The sequence below is a fragment of the Amia ocellicauda genome, chromosome 12 (genome assembly GCF_036373705.1).
Source record: "Amia ocellicauda isolate fAmiCal2 chromosome 12, fAmiCal2.hap1, whole genome shotgun sequence".
In the NCBI taxonomy this organism is placed as follows: Eukaryota; Metazoa; Chordata; class Actinopteri; order Amiiformes; family Amiidae; genus Amia; species Amia ocellicauda.
This window is the reverse complement of record NC_089861.1, coordinates 32,507,908-32,534,067: the sequence shown is the minus strand read 5'-3', so window position 1 is coordinate 32,534,067 and position 26,160 is coordinate 32,507,908. Positions and strand designations below refer to the sequence as shown.

The 26,160-nt window shown below is 52.5% G+C and overlaps 1 protein-coding gene across 1 annotated transcript; it reads left to right on the top strand.

The window, feature by feature from the left end:
• The first annotated feature begins 6,594 nt into the window (after positions 1–6,594).
• On the top strand, positions 6,595–25,463 carry znf1035 (zinc finger protein 1035). Its single transcript, XM_066719366.1, has 2 exons — positions 6,595–6,834; positions 14,749–25,463. The coding sequence occupies exon 2, from the start codon at positions 14,799–14,801 to the stop codon at positions 24,900–24,902; it is 10,104 nt and encodes a 3,367-aa protein (XP_066575463.1). The 5' UTR covers positions 6,595–6,834; positions 14,749–14,798; the 3' UTR covers positions 24,903–25,463.
• Positions 25,464–26,160: the final 697 nt, after the last annotated feature.

Here is a 26,160-nt window from a genome sequence, read left to right as displayed (position 1 = left end):
GTATTTGTTTGTTTGTTTGGGGAGAAACCCCTTTTGCGCTCTGGTTTGTTCCCAGGCTCACATGGGCCTAAAACGAAATCACAATGTGGACCTCCTTGCAAATGCCAATTTACCAACTTGCACCATGTCACATTTTGATTTATGAGTAGTGGAAAGAGGCTTTCAGTCCGTTAGACCGCCATGGGGTAAATGTTGGTACCAAGTCTTTCGCAGGTAGGTCAACAGTTTGGATTTGGTCTAGGCCTTAATCAACCATTCAATTGATCAACCAATCATTTTTTATTGTGGTGCAGCGTCCTTTGCAACAAGGTCACTGTTCAGCTAAAGGGAACCTGATGAGCCATTCCACTGACGGACTTTGGCCCAACTGTTCTTTGGAACATTAGCCTGGGGAACGTCCTCCCTGCACTGCTCTGTGTGCTGGCCAGCCTCAGGGGACACTTAGAAAATGGACACACAATAAAAGAGTGAGACAGAGAGAGACCATATTTTGAGCTTTTTTTTACCCCTAAAGAACTTGGAAGAACTCTATGAGAATTTTCCAAAACACATCAATAAATAAATAAAGTAATCAGTGAACCAGCCCACACTCGGAACAAGGCTTTCTTTTCTGTGAAAAGGTGATCAATCAATCAGTCAATGAACCAATGAACCAATCAATCCTTATTGGGTATAGCATCCACCACAACTAGTCTTCACAGACAGCATTCCTGTCACAGACTGAAGACACACAAGGACCATTACAGTTACAGTCATCACCATCAGGCACACAGGAAAGAAAAGCACAAACACTCCCCCAAGACAGAAACAATCCTCTAGAGGTTATTATACCCAAATGTAAACAAACACGTGGTTATAAAACAGTTATTCTTATATCATGCTCTTATGCATGCTATCAGAAGATAGTTGTCAAATACCAGGTGCAGTTGTTTATGAATAGATTAGAGGATGTTGAAACTTAAACAACATAATCTGTTGCAAAATATAGTTCCCCCAATGTCCTTTTTATACCATGACAGGGGTCCAGGTACTTTTCCAAAAACAACATGTTCCTTTGATAATATGGCAGGAGCCCAAGTACACCCTGAACCAAAACTTATTTCCTTGATGCTTAACAGCCTTTTGCCTTGAAAGTGAACATTTCACAACTTTCCCTCCACAGTACACTTTGGCCTGCAGGGGGCCTGGACAGCCTTCCTTGTTCTCTTCGACACTTGTTGGGCTTTGCCTCCCCTGAACACCAGTTGAAAAGGAGTTTGAGCTGAGCTTTTGGTTTTCTGCCCAGCGTTTGCCTTGTCAGGTTATTTCACAAGTTTATCCCATTTCATACAAACCCAGACATTCCTGAAACCATAATGGTCCACACCTCTGATATTATGTGGAATACAGGTGGTTTTTGTAATGCAAATACAGTAATGCAATACAGTAATGTGATATGAGACAAATTCTCTTCTGATGAGGTAAATCTGATAAACACATCAGTTTTCACCACATCGGTTATCTGCTAGGGAAGCCCTATCTCTCTCACCATCCTTCCCCAGCCTGGACGTAAATGCTAAACCCAGGCCTTACCCCCTTACACTCACCCTTACCCTGACTCTAACCGAACTAACCTACACCCTAACTATGACACTACCATTAATCCTGACCCTGATCCATTCCCATTATACTAACCCTGGCCCTGATTAATTCCCATTACGCTACCATAAACCCTGACCCTGACCCTTATCTATAACACTAACCCAACCCGGTCCACCAAGGTCTTGCAGACCCACAGTCTCCTTCATTTCTTGTTTCTACCCAAATCCATTTAACTAACTGGTTCTCCTAATTACCCATTTGTGTTCAAGGTTATTCAGTGGCTGGCAGGAATTCAAGAGCCTCATCGGGCCTGCAGGAGTGCACCTCTACCCAGGAACCAGGGTTGGCCACTGCTGCCCCAAATATTACCCCAGCCCTAGTAACTGGCTCTATTCCTGACCACAACCCCAACTCTAAACCCAATCCTGCCTCTTACCCAACACTGCCTCTTACCCCAGGCCCAAACCTGGTAACTGGCTCCATCCCTCACCACAACCCTAGCTCTTATCCCAACCCCAAGGTCCACTGGTGTACCAGTCTACACACCCTTGACCAGTTCAGCCGGTCCCACTTTCTCTTGGCCTATACAGTCATCCCCGTCACTCATATCCTTGTGGGGCTTCTCATTCTGCCTAGAGTCTTGGAGGACACTATACCCAATAAGAATTGATTGGTTGGTTGGTTCATTGATTGATTGATTGATCATCTTTTCACAAAATTGAAAGTGTTGTTCTGATCATGGGTTATGTATTTATTTATTTATTGGGGTGTTTTGTGTTTTTGTCTTCTGAGTTATTTAGGGGTAAAAAAAATAAACTAACTCAAAGCACATTCTCTCTCTTTTCTTTGTTTGTCCATTTCCAAAGTGTCCCCTGAGGCTGGCCGGCATACTGCGAAGTGCAGGGAGGACTGTCCCCAGGATAACTGTCCCCTTTAGCGGAACACAGTAAGCTCATTGCAAAGGCCACTGCACCACAATAAAAACTGATCAATTGGCGGATCAGTTGAATGGTTGATTAAGGCCTAGACCAAATCCAAACTGCTGACCTACCTGTGAACGACTTGGTGCTAACCTTTACCCAATTTATTTTTTGTCTGTCCCCTGAGGCTGGCTGGCACACAGAGCACTGCTGCTCTCAGTCTAGTGGCCACAGGACAGCAGGTTTAAAGGGTGTTAGATGTTGGCCCATCTGGGTCAGCAAGCACACAGGTAAGAGCCGAGGGCGGAATGGAGGCCCCGACAGCACCCCCGGACCAGATCAAGTACAAGGACCTTGTAGCCGCCACCCACCTCCCAACCCCAGTTAGGGAGGACTGTCCCAAGACTAACAGTTAAAGAGCCAGTTGGGCCAACTTTCTTCAGTGGAATGGATCAGCTAGTTCCCTTTAGTTGAACACAGTTACTAGACTGGACTAGAGCACATTAGACTACTGTAGACTAGACTACAGTAGACTAGATTATACTAGACTACAGTAGACTACAGTAGACAAGATTAGACTAGACTGGACTTGACTAAACTACAGTAGACTGCAGTAGATAAGATTAGACAATGCCAGGCTAGACTAGACTAGAATATACTACATTAGACTCGACTAGACTACACTTAACTAGGATGGACTTGCCTGGACTTGTTTGATTTGATAGCTCACAATCACCCCCAAGCAGTCTTTAGAAATTGGCAATTTATGGGTTACCTGTAAAGCTGACTGGTCTGAGGAGCTCTCAGGACTGGACAACCCTGCCTTGGGCCTTACATTTCACACCAGCCCTGTAGTGTGATGGGGGGGGACGGGGGGGACAGGGTGCCACGGGACTGTCTTCTGGGTGAAATACTAAAATAATTAGGCAAAAAGGGGTGGGGTTCTAGGGTCAAGTGAGGGTTAATCACCAGCATGTCAAGAATACACACAATATATATAGCTATTCATACATATATAGATATACTCAAGGTATCCTCATCATCAGTATTACTTGCTATTGCTATGCCAAATAGTACAAGAAACATCCATCCTCCTGCAATTACCATGCGGAATGTACTATGACTGACAAGGACCTAACTTATCCATATTGTGAATAACAGTTACAACAACAGAAATGGTAGCAGGAGTGCGGGTAGAGTCAGCAAGTGACAGGGAGTCCGGTAGGTGATCTATGTCAGATTACAACACACCAGCTCCTCTCAGCCAGGGAGGCCAGCTGCTTCATATCTCTAAGGGTTTTAACTCGGTCTGGACCCTTTGTTAATGAAAGGGTAAACAGCGAATCAGCTGGAACAAACCCTGGAAAAACAAAACCTCAGGATTTCACTTGGCCCAAGGTCTGCTTGGGGAAAAATACCACGATGGTAAAAGTGGTAATTAACAAACAAAGAAACCAATAAACAAACAAACATCCATGGTACATTTTTAATAGAAACTAATTGTTCACTCTGGGACAAGAAGAAAAAAGGTTGTTAATTTGGAATACCATGGTATTTAATTATCCTGATTATGTACCAGGATATTGGAGATCTCCTTATGTCACATGTCTGTGCTACAGGTGTTCCACCGAACATTCTAGTTACCGGATGCACCATGTATGTTTTTTTGGTACACCATTGTACAACATAAAGGTATTGGGTAGACCACCGTAGGTATTATGATATGCCATGCAGCACCACAGTAGTACAGTGGGGTACTTTTAAAGGGGAAAGCTGGATCCAGATGCCTAGGATGCCTGCTGTTAAACAGGAGTCCAGGGGATATCTAGGCAAAGATATCTGGGAAGCTTCTTTCAGGATACTGAACCGGAAACTCTACAGTACTAATTCCACAGCTGTCCAGGACACAGAGACCCTTCCTTCCCACAACTGAACACACACACCATCAAAATTACACTAGAAAATCAACACTTCTGTTCAAGGTGTGGCATCACCTTGGGGATATGCTACCTATAGGTTGCAGAAGTGGGGTGCCAACACAATGCACCACAGCACACTCCACAAACACAACACAGCACAGCACACTCCACAAACAGTGCTGCATAGCAAGCTTTACACACACAATGCAACACAGCACACTCCACAAACACAATGCACCACAGCACACTCCACAAACATAACGCTTCATTGTACACTACACAAATACAGTGCTCCAAAGCACATTCCACAAACACACACACCTCCACACTCCACACACATACAAATACCACACTCCACTAGCACACCACACTCAGGGGGCGGTTTACAGGCTGATTCCCCCGAAACCCAAGTAACATCTCTGGGGCCACATCTGGAGAAGCCCCCCATCGTTTGTTGAGGTCTCTCTGCCCGAATACAGGGGTCCCCAATCCAAGATCTGGGGGGTACCCCAGTCCAAGTGTGTCTCCCAGCTCCTCTATGAATCCCTGAGTCTCACAGAGTCACACTGGGCCTGTTAGGACAGTCATACTGAGACAAACTAACAAACTGTGGACACTATATCATCCATCACAGATAAACCCTGAATGGACGCATGGGGGTAATGGAGACTAATTAGGCAATCAATTAGCACACCCAATTAAGGTAGTTTAACAAATAAGGTAGTTGTAGAGTATTGGGTGGAGTGAAGGAACATGGAGAGGCTGGACTGCAGTCTCTCAAGGACCAGGATGGGAGGGCATCTCTGTTTTAAAGGAAGACCTGGAGGGAGAGAGGGGGAGAGTAACAGTTGAAGGTCGCAATAGATGGCAGCGGGGTATACAAATTCAGTAGTGTCACCACTCCTCACCTTGGCCTGCTTGAGCCCCCAGGGGCAGAATACTTGTAAGAGCCAGGCAGTCTTTCCTCCTAAGCCCTTGAAATTTCAGACTGTGGAAACTCACAATACCGGTTTTAACCCATGGGCCGCCAGACTCACCTATTGTTTTGGGCTTGGGACTTGAGGGGGTAGCAAAGTACATGGGTCCCCTTGTACATAGGTATCTGTGGTTAAAACTGCCCTGTGACATAGTAGAGCAGTGGTTCCCTAGCCCCGGCTCTGAAGGAGCTCCCTGTGTCTTTCTACATGTGTTGGTCCAACTGAGCTCTAAATGGAATCCTGAACAGAACTTATGACGAGGAAATGGTAAGACTTCAACCGGGTCACCCTGGTCTCAGCTCTTAAACAATCACAGATGGGTCAGATCAGTAGGTATTGACAACAAAGCCACCAAGGGGCAGAAATGGCCAGCAGACACATAGAGGTTTCCAGGACCAGGGCTGGGAGCCACTGTTGTAGAGTCAGTGCAAATGGGAAAACAACTGCACAGTTCCACCCTGCCAAGTGGAGTGGTGCAGCCTTGACGGGGGACTGGTTCACAGACTTCCTGCAGTTAGACCAAATGAGCCCGAGGGAGTCACCTTCCTCGACACGTGATACAGGGATAATGCTAATGACATTGATTACAGTGACAACACACACTGAGCATCCAGATTCTCGCCAAATATAAAAGTAATCATCATCATCATCATCATCATCATCATAATATCCTCTGATCTGGAATGGGTTTAATTTTCCCCAAACCAGCCCAAACTCATGCCTGTACCTTATAATAAAAAGGTATATTACTGCTCTAATTCTGAGGGTAAAAAATAACCCCCTTTTAAATAACAAATAATGGGAGAGGCTGTGTATTATATGAATGAACATTATGTATTTGTGTCATTAAAAATATCTACACTAACCTGATCTCGCTGACTGTCCTCCATCTTTTGTTGCTGCAGTTTCCTGTCTAGCTGTCCTGTAATGGCTGCCACACTGCATTTTAGAACACGAGGTAACCTGACAAGTCGATGGTTTATTATGTGGTGGTGGGGGGGGCGGCGCGAAGTGGAGGAGGGCGCCTATTTATTGCCATTTTCGTCAATCCCAGCTCCCCCCCCCCCCCATGGGCGGAACAAGCATTCACAAGCAAGGACAAATAAACGACTTAACGCGAGGAGACACGGAGACAGAAAAAAAGAGAGACAGAAGTGAAATCTGTAACACGCACAAGTTTTGCAGGCGGGCTCTTCCTGCGCGACCGCCCGACCTATTGGCTCGCTGGGCACTGACATCATCAAAACGCGCCGGGCTTTAGGGGGCACATTGTTAAGCGATTGCGCCGAACAGGGAGAAGAGAGAGGGAGGAAAAAAAAAAAAAAAAAACACGGGATCTACCCATTTGTAGAATAATCGCCATTCGCGCTGGAGAAACGGGCAGAAAGACTGAGAAGCCACAGTCTGTGTACAAGGCAAGAGAAACAGAGATACTCGGTAAGCAACGGAAAAATACCAAATTGTGCCGTTTTTGCGGTTTCTGCGGTAGAGCAATCGGTATATATAAAGACAAACCACACACAAAAGAAAAATAACTGCACTTTGTGATCTAACAGCGGAGAGAACGGAAGTGTAGCTGCGCCGAAGAGAGAGCGAGAGAGAGGTAGACGTGATGTTCGGGGGATTTTTGATTATTTTTTGTCACTGTACATCGCCATTTAAGCCCCGTATGTGTAAATTACAGCAAACTAGTTTTGTTTACTTTCCGTCCAACCAATCGTCCCGCTGCCTTGTCTCTCTTTCTCTCTCTCTCACACACACACACACACATCTTTCAGTCTCGCCTAAATCCTATTCTGTCCAGCTTTGTGTTCGGGCGGATTGTGTGCTGCACAGTGAGCACATTGCACTATTTAGTGTTGGTAATACCTTAAGCTGAGTTAGACGTGCACTGCACAAGAGACCCATTGCTTACCTCCTTGCCTGTCTCCCCCAAAGATCTCTCTATATAACTGGGCTGGGATTAAGGGCAAAGCTAGCAGACAACCAAAACATGAAAAAGATGCCGTGATATGCAACAACTACAATAATAATTATACAGCAGGATTCGATTTGCAATGTTGATGGAGAGAGGTGATTGACAGGTTGTGGATTTCCTTATTGCCGCTAAACGTTAAGACCATCAGGAATAATAATAAACTGTTCTGCTGTAGGATTCTTTTCTGTTCGCTTTCTGTGACTTGTTCCCAAAGAAAGACAACCTGCACAAACAGTAGAGAGTTCAAATATATACATCCTTTTAATAAGAGTAGCACTTTTTTCTCAGACTTATCCCAGAATCCTGTTAGTCTTTCACATTGAATGTCCTCCACCTGTTAGTAAAGAATTATTCAATGAAGCCACTGTGGTTTCAGTAGTGCTAGTGTGCGCAGAGACTCCCCAGATCAAGGCGTTTGACTCCCATCTCCGGTCTCCAGCCATGGCTTTTGGGGACTGGTTACGACAGATTTGGACCCAGTTTGGTTACTGGGAGCTCTTGTGCCACAGAGTATTCTCCATTACATCCTAGAGGGCTTCTTGTTTTTCTCTCCTCCTGTGTCCTTTAATCTTTGCTGTTCGGTTTGGTTCTTAGTTTTGTTGTTATTATCATTTGCTAACCTGTAGATCTATGTGCGTTTGTGTTTTTCTCTGAGTGCGTGGAGGTCCATGTGCTGTATACCATCGCAACTGAGCTTGAATTCAATACTGGGATAAAAATTGCTTTGTACAGGAGAGGACAGATTGAGTGGACAGTGTGTTGCGACATTGCCTCGCAGGTCCTGAGAGCCGGATTGGATTGTGGGTCCTGTTCTCCCAATGGCCATCTGGGTTTTCTCCCACAGCCCAGACACAGGCTGCTTAGGATGACTGACTGCTCTATCTCGCCCTGCTGTCAACTGTGTGTGAGTGTTGTCCTATGCCCTGTACTGGATTAAATGCTTATTGAAAATGCAGGGATAGATAGAAGTGTTTTTCTGCCATCGCTTTGCATCACTGTCAGACCAGTTTGTCTGTAATAGAAGTACTATATTATTATTACCTCTAATCTCCCCCCCCTCGCATTCTGCAGCTCTCTTGGGCACAACGTGGCCTTCCTTTCTTCAGGTGGTGGTGTTGTTGCTCCTCATTGGGACAGCACCAGTGTGAGGTGTGTGTTTGTGCATGTTTAGCTGTAGCGAACAAGAACCGGGGGGAGGTTTAGCTGTAGCGAACGAGAGCCAGGGGGAGGTTTAGCCATAGCGAACGAGAGTAGGTGGGGTGGGGGTTGTTGCTTTAGCCGTAGCAAACAAGAGGGGGGGGTTAGCCATAGAGAACGAGAGCTTCCGGGTGAGGGTTAGCCGTAGCGAATGAGAGCCTAGGGGCGGGGGGAGGTAGCTGAAGCGAACGAGAGTAGGGGGGAGGTTTAGCCATAGCGAATGAGAGCAGGGGGGAGGTTTAGCCGTAGAGAACGAGAGCTGGGGGGAGGTTTTGCCGTAGCAAACAAGAGCCGGGGGGAGGTTTTGCCATACTGACCGAGGGGGGGGTATTGTCCTAGAGAACGAGAGCCGGGGGGAGGTTTTGCCTTAGCGAACAAGAGCCGGGGGGAGGTTTTGCCGTAGCGAACAAGAGCCGGGGGGAGGTTTTGCCGTAGCGAACGAGAGCCGGGGGGAGGTTTTGCCGTAGCGAACTAGAGCCGGGGGGAGGTTTTGCCGTAGCGAACGAGAGCCGGGGGGAGGTTTTGCCGTAGCGAACGAGAGCCGGGGGGAGGTTTTGCCGTAGCGAATGGGGGTGGGGGGTATTGCCCTGGGGAACGAGAGCCGGGGGGAGGTTTTGCCGTAGCGAATGGGGGTGGGGGGTATTGCCCTGGGGAACGAGAGCTGGGGGGAGGTTTTGCCGTAGTGAACGAGAGCCGGGGGGAGGTTTTGCCGTAGCGAACAAGAGCCGGGGGGAGGTTTTGCCGTAGCGAACAAGAGCCGGGGGGAGGTTTTGCCATAGCGAATGGGGGTGGGGGGTATTGCCCTGGGGAACGAGAGCCGGGGGGAGGTTTTGCCGTAGCGAACGAGAGCCGGGGGGAGGTTTTGCCGTAGCGAACAAGAGCCGGGGTGAGGTTTTGCCGTAGCGAATGGGGGTGGGGGGTATTGCCCTGGGGAACAAGAGCTGGGGGGAGGTTTTGCCGTAGGGAACGAGAGCCGGGTGAGGTTTTGCCGTAGGGAACGAGAGCCGGGTGAGGTTTTGCCGTAGGGAACGAGAGCCGGGGGGAGGTTTTGCCGTAGTGAATGAGAGCTGGGAGGGGGGGTTTTGCCCTAGAGAACGAGAGCTTCCGGGTGGGGTGGGGGGGTAACGTAGCGAACGAAAGCCGGGGGGAGGTTTTGCCGTAGCGAATGGGGGTGGGGGGTAGGTTTTGCCGTAGGGAACGAGAGCCGGGGGGAGGTTTTGCCGTAGTGAATGAGAGCTGGGAGGGGGGGTTTTGCCCTAGAGAACGAGAGCTTCTGGGTGGGGGGGGTAACGTAGCGAACGAGAGCCGGGGGGAGGTTTTGCCGTAGCGAACGAGAGCCGGGGGGAGGTTTAGCCTTGGGAATGAGAGCCGGGGGGAGGGTTAGTCCTAGAGAACGAGAGTGAGGGGGAGGTTTAGCCGTAGTGAACAAGGGGGGGGAGGTTTTGCCGTAGCGAACAATAGCCGGGGGAAGGCTTAGCCGTAGCGAATGAGAGCTGGGTGGAGGTTTAGCCCTAGAGAACGAGAGTTTCCGGGCGGGGGGGGTGGGGTAACCGTAGCAAACAAGAGCCGGGGGAGGTTTAGCCGTAGCGAACAAGAGCTGGGGGGAGTGACCAGAGCATATGAAGTGTTCATGTGATCAATAGATCAGTGTTGCTGATTGAGGAGCCTTATAGAATAGAATAGAATAGAATACCTTTATTGTCATTGTGCAACTGTACAACGAAATGTAGTGCTTCTCCTCAGTGGTGAACACATACATAAAAACATACACACCACAAATTAAAAAGGGCATAAAAATATAAAAATATAAATAGTGGACAACAGCCTAGGGGCGGGGGCGGGTGTAGCTGTAGCGGAAGAGAGCCTAGGGGTGGAGGTGGGGGTAGCCGTAGCGGACAAGAGCCATAGCGGGCGAGAGCCTAGGGGCGGGGGTTGGTGTAGCCATAGTGGTTGAGAGCCTAGGGGCGGGGGTGGGGGTAGCCGTAGCGGGCGAGAGCCGTACCAGAGGAGAGCCTGGCGGTGGGGGGGTTAGCTGTAGTGGATGAGAGCCTAGGGGTGGGGGTGGGGGTGGGGGTGGGGGTAGCCATAGCGGACGAGAGCCATAGCGGGCTAGAGCCTAGGGGCGGGGGTTGGGGTAGCCATAGCGGTTGAGAGCCTAGGGGCGGGGGTGGGGGTAGCCGTAGCGGGTGAGAGCCGTAGCGGGCGAGAGCCTAGGGGTGGGGGTGGGGGTAGCCGTAGCGGGTGAGAGCCGTAGCGGGTGAGAGCCGTAGCGGGCGAGAGCCTAGGGGCGGGGGTGGGGGTAGCCGTAGCAGGCGAGAGCCTAGGGGCGGGGGTTGGGGCACCCATAGCGGACGAGAGCCTGGGGGGTTGGGTAGCCGTAGTTTCAATATTCAACCGCAGTCTGCAGTACTAGTAAAGGCCCAGATACATGCAGCATTCAGGCATTCATTGTTTTGGTTTGTTCCAGTTTAGTAGTTTGTTTGTCATGTGATGTTGTTTACTATATAGCTGGACATGCGTTTTTAGTGTAAATCCCTAGACCTCAAACATAGAGTAAATTATGAGAGCTCGTTTTGGGCACATCGGACATGGCTGGTTCTCGTGAATTAATGTAAAGTTTGTTTACATTGCGTCTTTCCTGGCTGCTGCAATCCAATGCACAACTTCAGAACATGGGCATGGTATTGACCAATGAAAAGACCATTACTATGGTCTGTCATCAGCCTTAGAGATCTTATATTTTGTTTTAAGATTTTCCCATAAACGCATTGTTAAAATGGGGAGGGTGGTTGGGAAGCAGATAGGGACACTTAAACTAGGGCTGTGCTGGTAAACGGTATACAGCCTCACCGCAGTGTTTTTTTTTTTTTTTTTTTTTTTTTTTATCGTCAGTACTGGACGTTTTTTTTATTTTATTTTATTTTATTTTTTAACTAAGCGGTTCTGAAGTCTTAGTATTGTTATGATAGGAAATCTCACACATTGATGTTTTGTAAATTTCAGAGCTATGATGTACATAGGACAAGGAGATTTCAGTCTTCAGTCAGATTTCCGCAGTTCTGCACGGATCCGCCAATGGTATTGGTAGGATTGTGCAGAACTGCGGAAATCTGCACCACGAGAACACAATCTCATTCTGCACAGAATCTGCTGAAAGTTTGAATGCGAAATGAAGAGTCTGCATGAACGCACCCCATGTAAACAAGCTGACAAGTGATGCATTCTTGGCATGTTAGTTATCTGTAGGAAGTCTGCTTAAGGCATGTAGCCACAGTTATGGATTTAAAAAATAATAATAATAAGAAGAAATTGATTAGAGTCATGGGTAACTGTAGGATTTAATAAAAGTCTGGAATTAGTTTGAAACTAAACAGTGAATTTCAAATCCACCTTTTAAAGTCAGGGTTTTAAGTCCAAAGTTTTATAACATTTAAAAAAACAATTGACAATGTAGGCTAATTTACACATCGTTCTTTGAAATCTTAATTTTATTCTGTTTGTGTTGTGTATTTGTTAATATTAGATTTATTTTGTATTCGTGTAGTTGAATTGTATGATTGAACAATAAAACAGAAGTCCTGCCACTTATTAAGTAATTTTGAACAACTTCATACCGCAGCCCCCCCCGCAGTGATAATACTGATCACTGCAGTGAATTCTTCAACCGTATATTGATACTAAAAATCTGTCACCGGCACAGCCTTGGCTTAAACAAGCATCCCTATCTGAAGCCATCGTGAATATTCAGGAGTAAACGGTTTAAAAAATAAAATACACCGCAGGGAGTGGATTTCAATATAAGAGAAATCAAATTGGATTAAAAATAAATAAATTGGCAGCCCTGATAAATCAATTTGCGAAGTGTACCGACTTTGTTTTTATCACTTGATCATTTTAATCATCTAAATCTGACAGTCACACTACTGATGGTTACCTTTGCTTACAGTGATGTTGTGAACTTACACACAAACATTTTACAGCCAATGCAAACCAGGCTACTTGCTAAAGAAAAGAAATTCACAAGAGAACCAGCCATGTCTGATGTTCCCAAAAACGAGCTCTTATAATTTGCTCTGCGTTTGAGGCCAAGGGATTTACACTACAAAAGCAGGTGGAGACAGTCCATCAATCCAGCTATATAGTAAACGACATCATTTGTAGGTCTCATACAGATTCTGTGCAGAAACAAACCAATTGAGCCATGTGTTCACAAGTTTGTGTAGTGCAGATTTCCACAGTTCTGTGGGATCGGTGGAATTCTGCAGATCTGTGAAGAACTGCTGAAATTTGTGCTACAAGAATATGACCTTAGCAACAGTGAAAACAACATGCATCTGCTCAGCGCAATGTTGCCGATGTATGTGTGGAACGATGCAAGATGCATGACAAATATCTTTGTTTGTTTGAGCAGGTTACCTCTACTTTAAATTGGCCGAAATGTGTTTGGACCCTTTTTTCTGCAAGTTGTTTTGACTGGGAAGGCTCTCCTCTGACAAATCCCTGCATTACGATCAGGTCAATTCTGCAGTGTTAAGGGTGTATGAGCTGGTGACTGAGGCATATCGCCAGAAATTCCGGTGGTATAGAAAATCTGCCGATCAGAATTATATGGAATTTGCTCATGAAAAGGAGACGTTGTTTGATCGATGGTGCTTTGCTCAAAGTGTGAAGCAGTTCAAACAATTGAGAGACTTGGTTGTTGAGGAATTTAAGAATTGTCTGCCTGAATGGGTTACTACTTATGTTAATGAACAAAAAATCACCAGTGTTTCTCAGGCTGTTGTGTTGGCCGATGAGTATGTTCTTACTCATAAGAGTGTTGTTTCTGAAACCCTTGGTGCGCGTTGATGATGTTTCCCGTAGGGGATTTATGAAGAACAATTATTCGACAGGTTTGACTGCGAATACCCCTGTCGGTGTGAGTAAGCCAAACACCTTCGATGGCAAGGATTTGCCAGTGTGCTTTTATTGTAAAAAGTGTGTCCATGTGATGACAGATTGTTTTATTTAAAGAAAAAGAGTAAGAGTGATGCTTTTGTTAATTTTTGTCTTGTGGTTCTGGTCTGTCACTCCAGTCGGAGAAAAACGCTTTGTTCCAGGAGTATGTGCCATTTGTTATGGATGGGTTTGTGTCTTTGGTTGATAACCCTGAGAATCAGATTCCAGTTAAGATTCCTCATGACACAGGTGATGCCCAGTCTTTTATTTTGGAAGAAATTTTCCCTCTTTCTGAATGATCGTCATTGGGTTCTAGTATATTGGTGTAGGGCTTTGAAATGGTGTTTGTTAATGTGCCATTACACTCTTTTATGTTTATATCAGACTTGGTGTCTGGGCGAGTGGTTGTTGGTGTGCAACCTAGTTTGCCTGCGAGGAGTGTATCCTTAATTTTGGGGAATGACCTGGCTGGGTGTTGCCGAATCCTGAGTACCTCTTGTAGGGAATCCCAATGACATTGTGTTGAAGTACTCAGAGGTGTTTCCTGCTTGTGCAGTAACTCATTCCATGGCCCAAAAGTTGGTCAAGGAGTTTCCTGAAGCCGATAACATGCCTGAGTTGAATTTGTCTGATTTGTTTTTTGTTTCTTTAGGTGCTTGTGATGAGAAGCAAGTAGCTCATGTGCCTGTTGTGGTATCTGATAACTTGGCTGGGGCTGATGAAGAGGTTGGCCCAGTTAAACTGTCTCTGTGTAGTGAGAAGCTCATTGAGTCATTATTAGTCAGGGATGACTCAAAATGTATAGGCTACTCGAAATATATACTGAATAATATACTAAAAACCTGAAAAATATAGGCACTCCCCAGGTTACCTAACACTTGATTTATGTAAATTTGACTAAGTAAAACTTTCACATGGGCCGCATTTAGAGAATTTCTAAAGTTCGATACGTAAAGAGCAAATTTATTTTTTACGCAAAAACGTTAAGAGTTGCAGAGCGGAAACCTGATGTAAGTCGTGGAACTTCTGTATACTGCAAAATACATGCAAATGAAACTCAAAATATACACTGAAAATAAACATTGACTTTGTCTCTCGAAACAGCAATATAGTAAAGAAAATAAAATAATCCTGCCAAGCCTAAGTATGGTACAGTGCAGGTATAATACATAATACAAAATAGAATTATAATGGTATTAATCTCTTCCTCCCTCTTTCCCCTCTTATCTCTCCCTCAGGCAGGTGTGGTGGGCATTCCCCTCCTTGACCCCTGACTCTGTACCTGCCCATGGCTCACAGCCTGGGAGGAGATCACAGGTGGCGCCACAAACGACCTCTGCTGGGAGAGGCGGCAACGGAGGCAGCTGATGGGGACATGGCCGCTGTGGTGTCAGGGGCCCCCCATGGAGAAGAGGAGCTGTCGAGACACATCCAGAACCTCATCGCCCAGGAGCTGGGGGCCTGCTGCATCTCTGAACGGGATAGTGGGGGGGACAGGCCACCAGCACCCTACAAACTCCCTCGGGTTCCTCCTGATGAGCATCAGGATGCCACGCAGAGGCCGCCCCTTCCCCCTCTGCCACCACTGCTGTACCAAGGACCTCCCCTCTCTGCCATGGGAGACGCCGTGCTCTCTGCCCCTGTGCCAGATTCTCGCTGGGTCCCCCCTTGCCCGCTGGGGGTCTCGGGTGGTGGAGCTGCAGGCTCACCCGGTTTCTTGTCGAACTGTTCCGTGAGCACAGATGCTCGCCCATGCCAGGACTCTGGGGTCATTGCGCCCCCCCTCTCCTTCCCCTTATCCTTCTTCTCCTCCTCTCCGACCATTTCCTCCTTGAAGAGAAATGCAGACGCCAGCTCTGTGTACCAGCACTCTGACGTTACACTCTGCTCGGACACTACAGCCAGCCTGGAATCCAGTCCCGCTCCCCATGGACGCTTAACCTCTAACCCCGCCAGCCCAGCCACAGTGTGGCCATCAGGGGAGGCCAGAGAGGACCGCACCCAGCCTGCCACTCTTCCTTCGCCATCTACTCTGTCTGCTGCTGAGATTCATCCGACTTTACTGTGGTCATCTGTTACCACAGCTCCTACGAACACCGTAGCTGCCATGGAACAGAGTTGGGCCGAGGGGGCAGGAGCAGCTACAGGGTCTCTAGGCAACACCATGGGCATTCATCTCTCTGCGCAGGCCCACTCTGCACCAGGGAGCCCCCAGGACCACTATTCCAACATCAGCAGCCCAGAGGAGGCAGCGGCAGATAGGCCCTGGTCTGGGGAGGAGGCTGACGATGATGACGATGATGACGACGATGACCTTGACAAAAAAGACGAGCCGGAGGAGGAGGAGGCAGGAGGGGATGCTAGGAAGCCTGGGTCACCTCCCCACCCAGCCCAGGCACTGGAGCAAGCTCTTGCAGAACCCTGTTCTAGAGACACGAAAGAGGACTCTCAGTTTACTACTACTGCTGCTACTATTTACAATGCTGCCACCCACGTCGAGATTATGTCGGGGCTCAGTCTTGACCCTTCACAGCCACCGAGCCATGCAGAGTCCTATCAAGATGTGAGAAAGGGTGACCTCAGTGGCTGCACTGAAGAGGGTACAAACTTTAATACCGACCAGCACCCCTCCTCTGCCTTTCTGCAGCAGTATTCCGATGTGAGCGACTGCGGGGCTTCCGACTCAGAGGCGGTGGGTGGTGGCTGTGGGGAGGGGCTGGGCTGGGTTGCTAAGGGAGTCTTCCATCCTGGAGAGAGAGAGGAGAAGAAGGAGACCAATAAGAAAGAGATGGAGGAGGAGGAGAAAAAGGAGGAGATGGAGGAGGAGCAGAAGATGGGTGAGGAGGAAGAGAAGGAGGGGAAGGAGAAAGGGGAGCTCATGGAAGAAGAGGAACAGAAGAAGGGGGAGGGCAAGGAGAAGTTGGAGGAGGAGCAGAAGATGGGTGAGGAGGAAGAGATGGAAGGAGAGGAGAAAAAGGAAGAAGAGAAGGAAGTGAAGAAGATAAAGGAGGGGAAGAGGGCAGAAACCCAGGAACAAGCTGGTGTTGAGGAGGGAGCCGGGTCCTTGTGTTCTGAGGGCAATCCCCTGATGGGGGGCCGGTCTGGAATCGGGGAGGGCAGCCACGAGACGGTAACCTCCATCAGCAACCTGGGCCCTCCTGCCCTCACCCTCTGTACCCACAGGGCTCTGGGGCTGGTCAAGACAGACAGCATTACCCACGGCTACAACCAGGGCGAGGTTGAGGGTGGGTTGGGGAAGAAGGACGAGGGAGCATCCACAGATGAAGATTTAGGGGAGTGCCAGGCTGGTGCCAACACAAAGAAGGGACCATGGGAAAAGGAAGTGCCAAGCTCAAAGGACTGCCAGAGAGAGGAGGAGGAGGAGGAGGAGGAGGACATTGCAGAGCAGGCCCAGGCCCCACCCCTGCAGTCTGACAGGGTTTTGCGATTAGCCAACCTGGAGAGAGGAGAGCTGGGGGAAGACTGGGGGGCATCAGGGGAGACGAGAACGGACACTGACAAAGAGCAGGAAGAGGACAGTGAAGAAGGTTGTTCATGGTTGGCTGGAGATGAGGCGGGTGCAGACTGTGAGGAGGAGGAGGCAGCGAGGGTTGGGAGGCCAGGGTTAGTGCCACAGGCAGTACCCCTGATTCAGCTACAGCGGCGCTTCCTGCCCGTGGTGGTGTTGGTGGGGGGTGCCGGAGGCACAGTGGAGACACAGCCGGGGGATGAGCGTGTGTACCGCTGCAGGGCATGCCAGGAGAGAGTAGCAGATCTGCAGTCCCTCCTGCAGCACTACCATACCTGCCACCACGCCACAGACAGCCTCCACGCCTGCCACACCTGTGGCCGCTTCTTCACCACCCAGGACATCACCAGGGAACATAGCTGTAGCCAGCAGGCAGTGGAGGAGAAGAAACATGGCAGTAAGCGTACTGTGGGGCATCTGAAATGCAGCTACTGCAGCTTGAGCTTCCGTCGGCGCTACCTCCTCCACAGCCATGAGAGGATTCACACAGGCGTCACCCCGTACCGCTGCAAGCGCTGCGGGCACTACTTCGCCCAGAACTCCACCCTCTTCCGGCACTACAGAAATGTCCCCAACTGTGCCACAAGGCAGGAACCTGGAGGTGGCGGGGGCGGTTTCCCGAGGCCCATAGGCATCTGCCCACCAGCTGAATTTTCACACGGCCACCCTTATGCCAAGCTGGCCGACTGCTTTGTCAAGCTGGTGGACTTCAGAGAAGAGAAGAAGAAGGGGAAGGCAGCGGCTGGGCAACCCCTTGCGGCAGCACCCCCCCTTGCTGCAACTCACGTCTGTGGCGAGTGCGGCAAGGCTTTCCGGAAGCGGTCACAGCTGGTGACCCACAGCCGGGTGCATTCAGATGAACGGCCCTTCCGCTGCCCCTCCTGCCCCAAGAGCTTCAAGTTCCCAGCCAACCGTTTCACCCACATGAAGCTGTCCTGCCCTGGCCAGGCCGCTCGCCTCGCTAACCGGCGTGTGCGTCTGAAGAATGTGGCAGGGGGGCCCTACCGCTGCCCTCTCTGTCCCCGCATCTTCAAGTACTCTTTCAACCGCCACCGCCACCTGCGCGACCAATGTCTGCGGGAGTACGCGCGGCTGGGCCGAGGCCGGCGTGGTGGTTTGTACAAGTGCGCCCTGTGCTCCAGCACCTTTGTCAGCACATCCAACCGTAACCGTCACATGCGCACTGTCTGCCTCAAGGACTACACCCGTCGGGAGAACCAGAGGTCCAGACAGGGACAGGGACAGGGACAGGGGCAGGGGCAGGGGCATGGGGAAAAGAATAAACAGCCCCAGTTCCAGAAACAAACGTTGGAATCCAGTGACTTTCGTTTCAGTTGCTCCTACTGCCCCGCCACCTTTGCCTTCCTTTCAGGGAAGTGCCGCCACATGAGGAAGCACCGGCAGGCTGAGAAAGGTCAGAGGTCCTGCCTGAAGAGAGCAGTGGTGCCCAGAGAGACCAGAGAAGGAGGGGGTGATGGAAAGGATGGTCGTAGTCACAGCACCCACCTCCCCTTGACCTGTGGCTACTGTTCCAGGCGCTTTGGCACAAACTACCAGCTGCGGACACACCAGCGCTCCCACACGGGCGAACGGCCCTACCGGTGCTTGGAGTGCGGCAGAGCCTTCACGCAGAGCAGCAACCTGCAGCGGCACCAGAAAATCCACCGGCGCAAGGGTGTTCCGTGCCTGGTGTGCCGGAAGCTGTGCGCCACGGTGGGCGAGCTACTCAAGCACAGGCAGGAGCACGTGCAGCGTGGCCAACTGCAGTGCCCTGAATGCCCCCAGCAGTTCAAGTACCCTTCCTTCCTGCGCCGCCACCTACTCAGCCACCGGAGGCAGCAAGGGGAACCAGAGCAGCCACAGTACCGCTGTGAGGTGTGCGAGAAGAGCTTCGTCCAGCTGGCCTCCTTCCACCAGCACCTGGACGGGCACCTGGGTCAGACAGAGTTCCGTTGTCTGAGCTGCCCGCAGGTTTTCTCCTCCATCAAGTCACTGAAGCTGCACCGGTACCAGCACCGGCGTGGGGAGAGCCGGCCTAGCCAGCACCGCTGCCGCTTCTGCAGCAAGGCCTTCAGCGCCGCCAGCGCCCTGATGCGCCACATCCGAATACACACTGGTGAGAGGCCCTTTAGTTGTGCCCGTTGTGGGGAGCGCTTCGCCCGCCAGGAGCCCCTCAAAGTGCACGGGGCCAAGTGCCCTGGGGTGTGCAGGGGGGTGGAGGGGCAGGAGGGCGCCACCAAGGTGAAAGTGAAGGAGGAAAAGGTGGAGGCAGAGGAGAAGGAGGCGGAGGAAGAGAAGTTTAAATTCAAGTGCCAGTACTGCCCCAAAGTCTTCGCCTGGCCCAGTGGACAGAACCGGCACCACAACAACCACCGGGCTGGCAGACTGGTGCCCTGCCCCCACTGCGGCAAGTGCTACCGGCCCGTGCGCCTCCTGACCCACGCCAAGGCCTGTGGTGCTGCGGCTGACCCCTCCCAGCCCGGCAGTGGCAATGCCCACGTCTGTGACAAGTGCGGCCGCACCTTCAGCCAGAGCGGCCACAGCATTTCCCGCTGCAACAAGTGTAAGGGAGCCCCACCCCTCGTCCCTCATCTTGCCCTGCCCCCAGCCCCAGCCGAGCGGGACTACAAGCACAAGTGTCAGTTCTGCCCTAAAGCCTTCGCCTGGTCCAGCAATTTGAGCCGGCACCATCAGAACCATGCCGATGGCAAGCTCATCCCATGCTCGCACTGCGCCAAGTGCTACACTAGGGTCCGGCTACCCAGCCACCAGAAAACATGCAGCTCGAACCCTCAGACCAGCACCCCCCTCTCCAGGAAGGGGGGATGCGATGGGCACCAGAAGGTCCAGTTGCCTAGGAGTGATGCACAGCACCGATACCAATGTCAATTCTGCCCCATGACGCTCGCCGGGCCCGGCAGCCTGCAGAAGCACCACCGCAGCCACCAGGACAAGAAGCTGTTCCCCTGCATCCGGTGTGGCCGCTGTTACGAGAAGCCAGACCTAGCAAAGCACGAGAGCACCTGCACCGACCTCCTCTCCCACGGGTGGCGCAGTGCTCCCACCTCCTGGGCCCACTCCTGCACAAAGTGCGGCCGCGGCTTCAACCGCAAAGACAACCGCGACACACACCAGAGGAGGTGTGGCACCAAGGGCTTCAAAGGTCCAATGGGGCCCAGAACACCTGGGGACAGAGGAGGAGGAGGAGGAGGAGGAGGAGGTGGTGGTGGCGTCGTTGCCGGGAGGAACAAGTGCCCCCACTGCCCTATCTCCTTTTCCAGCCGCACCATGCTCCAGCGCCACGTGGCAGTGCACACTGGGGTGCGGCCCTTCCCCTGTCAGCACTGTGGCCACACCTTTGCCCGCCTGGACCACTGCTTGCTGCACGAGGGGCGCTGCCAGGGCGTGTTCCGGCCAAGAAAGAGGCGGAGGGTGGTCCAGGAGGAGGGAGGAGTGGAAAAAGAGGATGCTCGGAGCTCTGAGCCGGGCAAACCGGGGGAGGGAGAGTTCTGCTGCAAGTTTTGCTCCAAGGTGTTCTCCCGGGCTCGCAACCTGCGCCGCCACATCCTCACACACACTGACGTCAAGCCGTACCGATGTACCCGCTGCCAGGCCTGCTTCTCCCGCCATGACCACCTGCGTCTGCACCGCAATCGCTGCCAAGCCAGGAGGCAGGTCACAACGCACCAGGCCGGGTGTCGGCTGGAGGTGCGGGTGGAGAAGCTGAACCCAAGCCAGCTGGCCGGCGGAGGGGGCTGGAGGCCAGGCGAGGGGGCATTCCACTGCTCCACCTGTGGCAAGAGCTTCTACGCCCGTGTGAACCTGGCTCGCCATGTGGCCATGCTGCACACCACCAACAAGCCCTTCCATTGCTCCCGCTGTGGCAACACCTTCACCATGCAGCGCTCCCTCAAGACCCACCAGATCAACTGCAGGGTGTCTTCAGCCCATGCAAAAGATAAGAGGAAGCATACTCATCAACAGTCCCAGAGAGAGGGGGAAGAGGAGAAGGAGGGAGAGGATGGGGAGGATGGGGAGGATGGGGAGGCCAAGCCCTGCAGGGAGACGTCCAAGCTCCTGAAGCGGATCCAGCGGCACTACTCTGACCAGCGCCAGTTCCGCTGCTCCTACTGCCCTCGCAAGTTCCACACCAAGGAGCAGCGGCGCACACACACGCGGTTGCATACCGGCGAGCGCCCCTATGGCTGTGCCAACTGCGGCGAGCGCTTCATCCGCCGTGATTACCTCAAACGCCACCTCTTCAAGTGCCACCCGGGCCCCCCCTCTCCACAGCCCTTGTCTCCAGGCGTCGGAGAGAGCGCCCTGTGTGAACGCTGCGGGCAGTTCTTCTCTGGCCCCGAACATCTGCGCAGCCACCTGCGCAGCTGTGTGGTCTGTCCCAGGTCTCCCGAGCGTTCCAAGAAGATCCCATCTGTGCCGATGCAGGAGAATAGAGGCTTCTCGTGCGCCAGCTGCGGGGAGCGCTTCCTGCTTTTCTCACAGCTGCAGCACCACTTCCTGTCTATACACCGGGAGGACACCTACACCATGTCGCCAAAGTCCAAACTGGCCGGAACTGCGATAGTCTCTGCAGTGCCACAGCTCAGTGTCAGAGTTAAAGAGGAGCCGGTGGACCAGGAGTACGAGCCGGCTGCTCCTGTGTTGCCAGGCAGTGGGCGAGAGCTGCGCAGTGGGGGCATGGGGGCTAATCCTGGGCCCCAGCAAAGCAGGGAAGTGGAAAAGGCACACCCTTGCTCCTACTGCCTCCTGCGCTTCTGCAGCCGCGGCGCGCTATCCATGCACCTGCGCACACACACCGGCGACTGGCCTTTTGCCTGCCCCGGGTGTCGGCGCGGGTACCTGCGTCGCGACCAGCTGCACAACCACCAGAGGAAGTGCCACGGCGCTATTGCCACCTCCCCCCCCCCACCCAGTGCCCCCCCCAGTGCCCCCACATGCCAGGCCGTGAAGCAAGAGGAGGAGGAGGCAGCAGTGTCAGTGCCCGACGCCATCCCCCCCGCGCCCCCCCCTTCTCGTGACATGGTGCTGGTCATTAACAGTGGGCCCAAAGCCACTGGCACTGGGGTGCTGCAGACCGGCTTCTCCTGTAAGCCAAGCCGCCTCGGGGGGGAGACTGGAGGAGGTGGAGGAGAAGGTGTGGATTCCGGAGAGAGGCGTCACTCTCCCCGGATGCCCCAGAGCAGCAAGTACCAGTGCCCAGATTGCGACCAGAGCTTCACTGACGGGCTCCTGCTCATCTGCCACCTGGAAGAGCACGAGCGTCACGCGGGCAGGGGGGCTGGCGGAGGGGAGGGCAAGAGCAGAGGAGGTGGAGTGGGGGGAGTCGCAGAAGGGGAACGCCACCATTGTGACCACTGCGGCAAGAGCTTCAGCCAAGCTGAGGCCCTACAGCGGCACCGCCGGCTCCACGGTGCGAGGGTGCCCTACACCTGCCCTCACTGCCCCCGCACCTTCCGCTACTCCTCAGAGCTGGAGCGCCACCGGGTCCTGCATGACCTAACCCGGCCCCACGTCTGCCCAGTTTGCGCCTACCGCTTCAACAGCTCCAGCTCACTGTCTGCACACTGCCGGATCAATCACCAAGGCAAGGGTGGTGGGGTTCACAAGGACAATGGGAGCCAAGAGCCGTTCAGGTGCCAGCTGTGTAGCAATGTCTATCAGAGCAAGAAGACATACCAGCGGCACATGAAACAGAAGCACACTACAACTGGTTCGGTGGAGGAGCAAAGGGAGAGAGAGAGGGAGGCAGGGAGCAGGCAGAGGACGCAGGAGGAGGACGACGAGGATGAGGAAGTGGACGTGGAGGACGTTGATGTAGAAGTGGAGATCGAGGACGATGACCAGCGAGGGGAGGAAAATGATGACAATCGAGATGGCTACTTTGAGGAAGAGGAAGAGGAGGAAGAGGAGGAGGGCGAGGACTCGGACTCGGCGCCCTACTTCCCGTGTCACGTGTGCGGCAAGACCTTCCCCACCTCAGAGAGCCTGGAGGACCACCAGCGCTGCCACCTGGGCGAGAAGCCCCACGAGTGTGCGGAGTGCGGCCGCTGCTTCTTCCAGCTGGCCCATCTGCAGCAGCATGAGCGCAGCCACCGCTCCGAGTTCCAGTGCCTGCCCTGTGGCCGTGGCTTTGTGTCGCTCTTCGCCCTGCGCAAACACCGCCGCACCCATGGCAAGGGCCGGCCCAACCGCTGCCCTAAGTGTTCCCTGTGCTTCAGGCGGCCTTACCGATTGGCCGAGCACCTGGCCACTGCCCACCGGGGAGACAACTTCCCCTGTGACCTCTGTGACCTCACCTTCTCCTCGAAACTGAGCCGGGCGCTGCACCGCAAGGGCCACATCCAGCCACTGGGTGGCTTGCCAATGCCCCTGCCCCCACCGCCACCCCTACTGCCCCCCTCACCCCCCTCCACCTCCTCCTCCTCCTCCTCGCATTCTGTCTCCTACCCTACGAGCGGCCAGGACCTGCAGTACCCATGCACTGTGTGCCGCCTGCGGTTTGCCGACATCGCCCAGCTATCCGAGCATGGCTGCCTGCCCTGCCCTGAACGGCCCCATCCCTGCCCACACTGCCCCCTGCACTTTCTAACCCATGCCCACCTCCAGAAGCACCAGCTTTCCCACCGGCTGTGTACCCCCGTCCACTCCTACCAGTGCTCTCGCTGCCACATGGCCTTCTCGTACCTGCACCACTTCACCAACCACATGAAGCGCCATGCCAGGGATGATGGGGTTGGGCCCAAGGTGACATCCAGTGCTGGTGCAGGTGCAAAGGGGGTTGGGACAGAAGGCCAGAGTGGGTTCCAGTGCCCCCACTGTGCCCTCTCCTTTGCAGACGGTCCTCATCTGGCTGAGCACCTACGGGAGCACCTGCAGACAAAGCCCTACCAGTGCCACACCTGCGGCAAGCACTTTGTGCGCAAGAGTAACCTTACGGTGCACCAGCGGGGCCACGTGGGCGAGGCGCAGTACGAGTGCACTGAGTGCGCCTGCTCCTTTCCCGGCATCCAGGCCTTCCGCCGCCATCTGTGTGCCCGGCGCCAGCAGAGCCAGGAAAGCCCAGTCAGTGGCCCTGCCCACGTGGACAACCCACACTCCCCCCCCCCCTCCTCCTCCTCCTCCACCTCCACCCTGTCCCGCTCCCCCTCCCGCTCTCCGGCCCACTCCTCCTCTCCCCGCTCCCAGGCCGGCTCCACCCTGGACTGCCAGGTGTGCGGGAAGCTCTTCTCAGACCCGGCAAAGCTGCGCCGCCACCAGCGCTACCATGTTGGCGAGAGCCCCTTCGAGTGCCAGCTGTGCGGGAACCGCTTTCCCAACCCACGCAAACTGCAGGAACACCACTGTCCTGGCCGGCTGAGTGCTGCTGGGCTCACCGCGACCTCCGAGGCCCCTGCCCACTCCCAGCACCGGCTACAGTGCCCCCGCTGCCCCCAGAGCTTCACTAACATGCGGGGCTTCCTGAAGCACCAGCGCCAGTGTCGCCCCCCCGCTGCCACGCCACAGTGGAGCCCCAGCCAGGGGAGCGGGGATGCAGGGGAGGGTGGGGAGCTCCAGTGTGACATGTGTTGGATGTCCTTTACCCAGGTGTCACAGCTGCGGCGCCACCAGGAGACGCACGTGGGGGAGGTGGTGTATGAGTGTCCAGACTGCGAGAAGGCCTTTGCCTCCTTCCAGCTGCTGCAGCAGCACCAGACTGTCCATTCTGCCCTCCCCCACGAGGTTACAGAGACCCACTCCCATGCTCACCCTTCCCAGGCCCCACAGGACCCCCAGGCCCAGCCCCTGTACACAGATGCCAGCACTTCCTCACAGTACATGGTTAATGGAGAATTCCTGTTCTAGTGCAGCCTGTCAGGGACTGATCCTGATATTGTGATTCTTGACTGAACTCTCACCCTTCAAGACCTGGGCTGGAGACCCTGCTGATTTAATTAACATGATTACTATATTATCATGATTGTTATTTAGTTTCAGCCATGGTAACACACACACACACACACACACACACACACACACACTCTGACCAATACAATGGAGACACAACCCCAAGCACAAAGGGAACAGACAGCACTACCTGACTCTACTGTACTTTGTTCCGGTTTCTATATCTGGTACAGCTCCTTGCTCCCTGATGTACTTGTGCCGCCGGGCCAAAGTAAGACAAAGCTGCAGAAACAAAAAAAAATTATGAGGGGGAGGGGGGCAGTTGGTGAATGGGATTGGCGATTCTATTATTTTTGTGTTGCAATGGTTTGCGGGTGGGGATGATGCGTTTTCCTCCAGGTGTACATTTGTACTGAGGCTAAGCGTGTTTTTCAGAATTGTGTTTTTATTGCATTATGTGGGGTGGGGGTTGAACATCTGTTGATAAAATTACAATTTAAATAAATATGTTTAAGAAAATGAATTTGTTTCTCAATTATTCCTGTTTTTTGAAGTAGAGTTGTACATAGTGGTTTTATGTGGCTGTGTGCAGCTTGTATTGCACAGCATAGTACATCACATCATGGCAGGGTTCTCATTTCACTGCAGAGGGGGGGAGGGTCAGACATCTGCTGGAGTCTCTTTTGTGCCATCTGTCTCCAGGGGGCAGCGTTTCTTATGGCTGCTCAGCCTGAACACATCCTGCAGCTCAGACCAGGCTGTCCCCCTCCCTGCCTGCCTGCCTGCCTGCCTCCTCTCACCTGGAGTTCTTCTCATTCATGCATCCCAACCACTCCGGGGGACCCTGGGTCTAGACACACACCTGTCCGGCTTGAGAGGCTCCTCTGTGGTCAAGGCCTCTATCGTGAAGGGGGCTGTGACCAACCTCTGTGCTAGGCAGCCTGACGTGTGCTGAGGTTGTTGCTCAGTGCTTTCAATGACACCAGCATTTGCCATAATTATGTCCAGCAAGAGTGCTTTGTCTGGGAGGCCCCCAACAGGGGCTTGTATACACCTCTCATTTATTCTGATGAAAACTATTTCTGAATGCTTTGTTTAGACACAGCTGATAAATGGTAATCTACACAAAGTAAGTGAGCTCTGCTTTTAAACCACATCTTGAGAAAGCTTAGGGGGCCAGTGTCAAATGTCTTTTGATTAAACAAAGTAGCTCTTG

Excerpts from the sequence above, each read along its gene's own strand:
- znf1035 (XM_066719366.1), top strand. The coding sequence starts at position 14,799 with ATGGCTCACAGCCTGGGAGGAGATCACAGGTGGCGCCACAAACGACCT.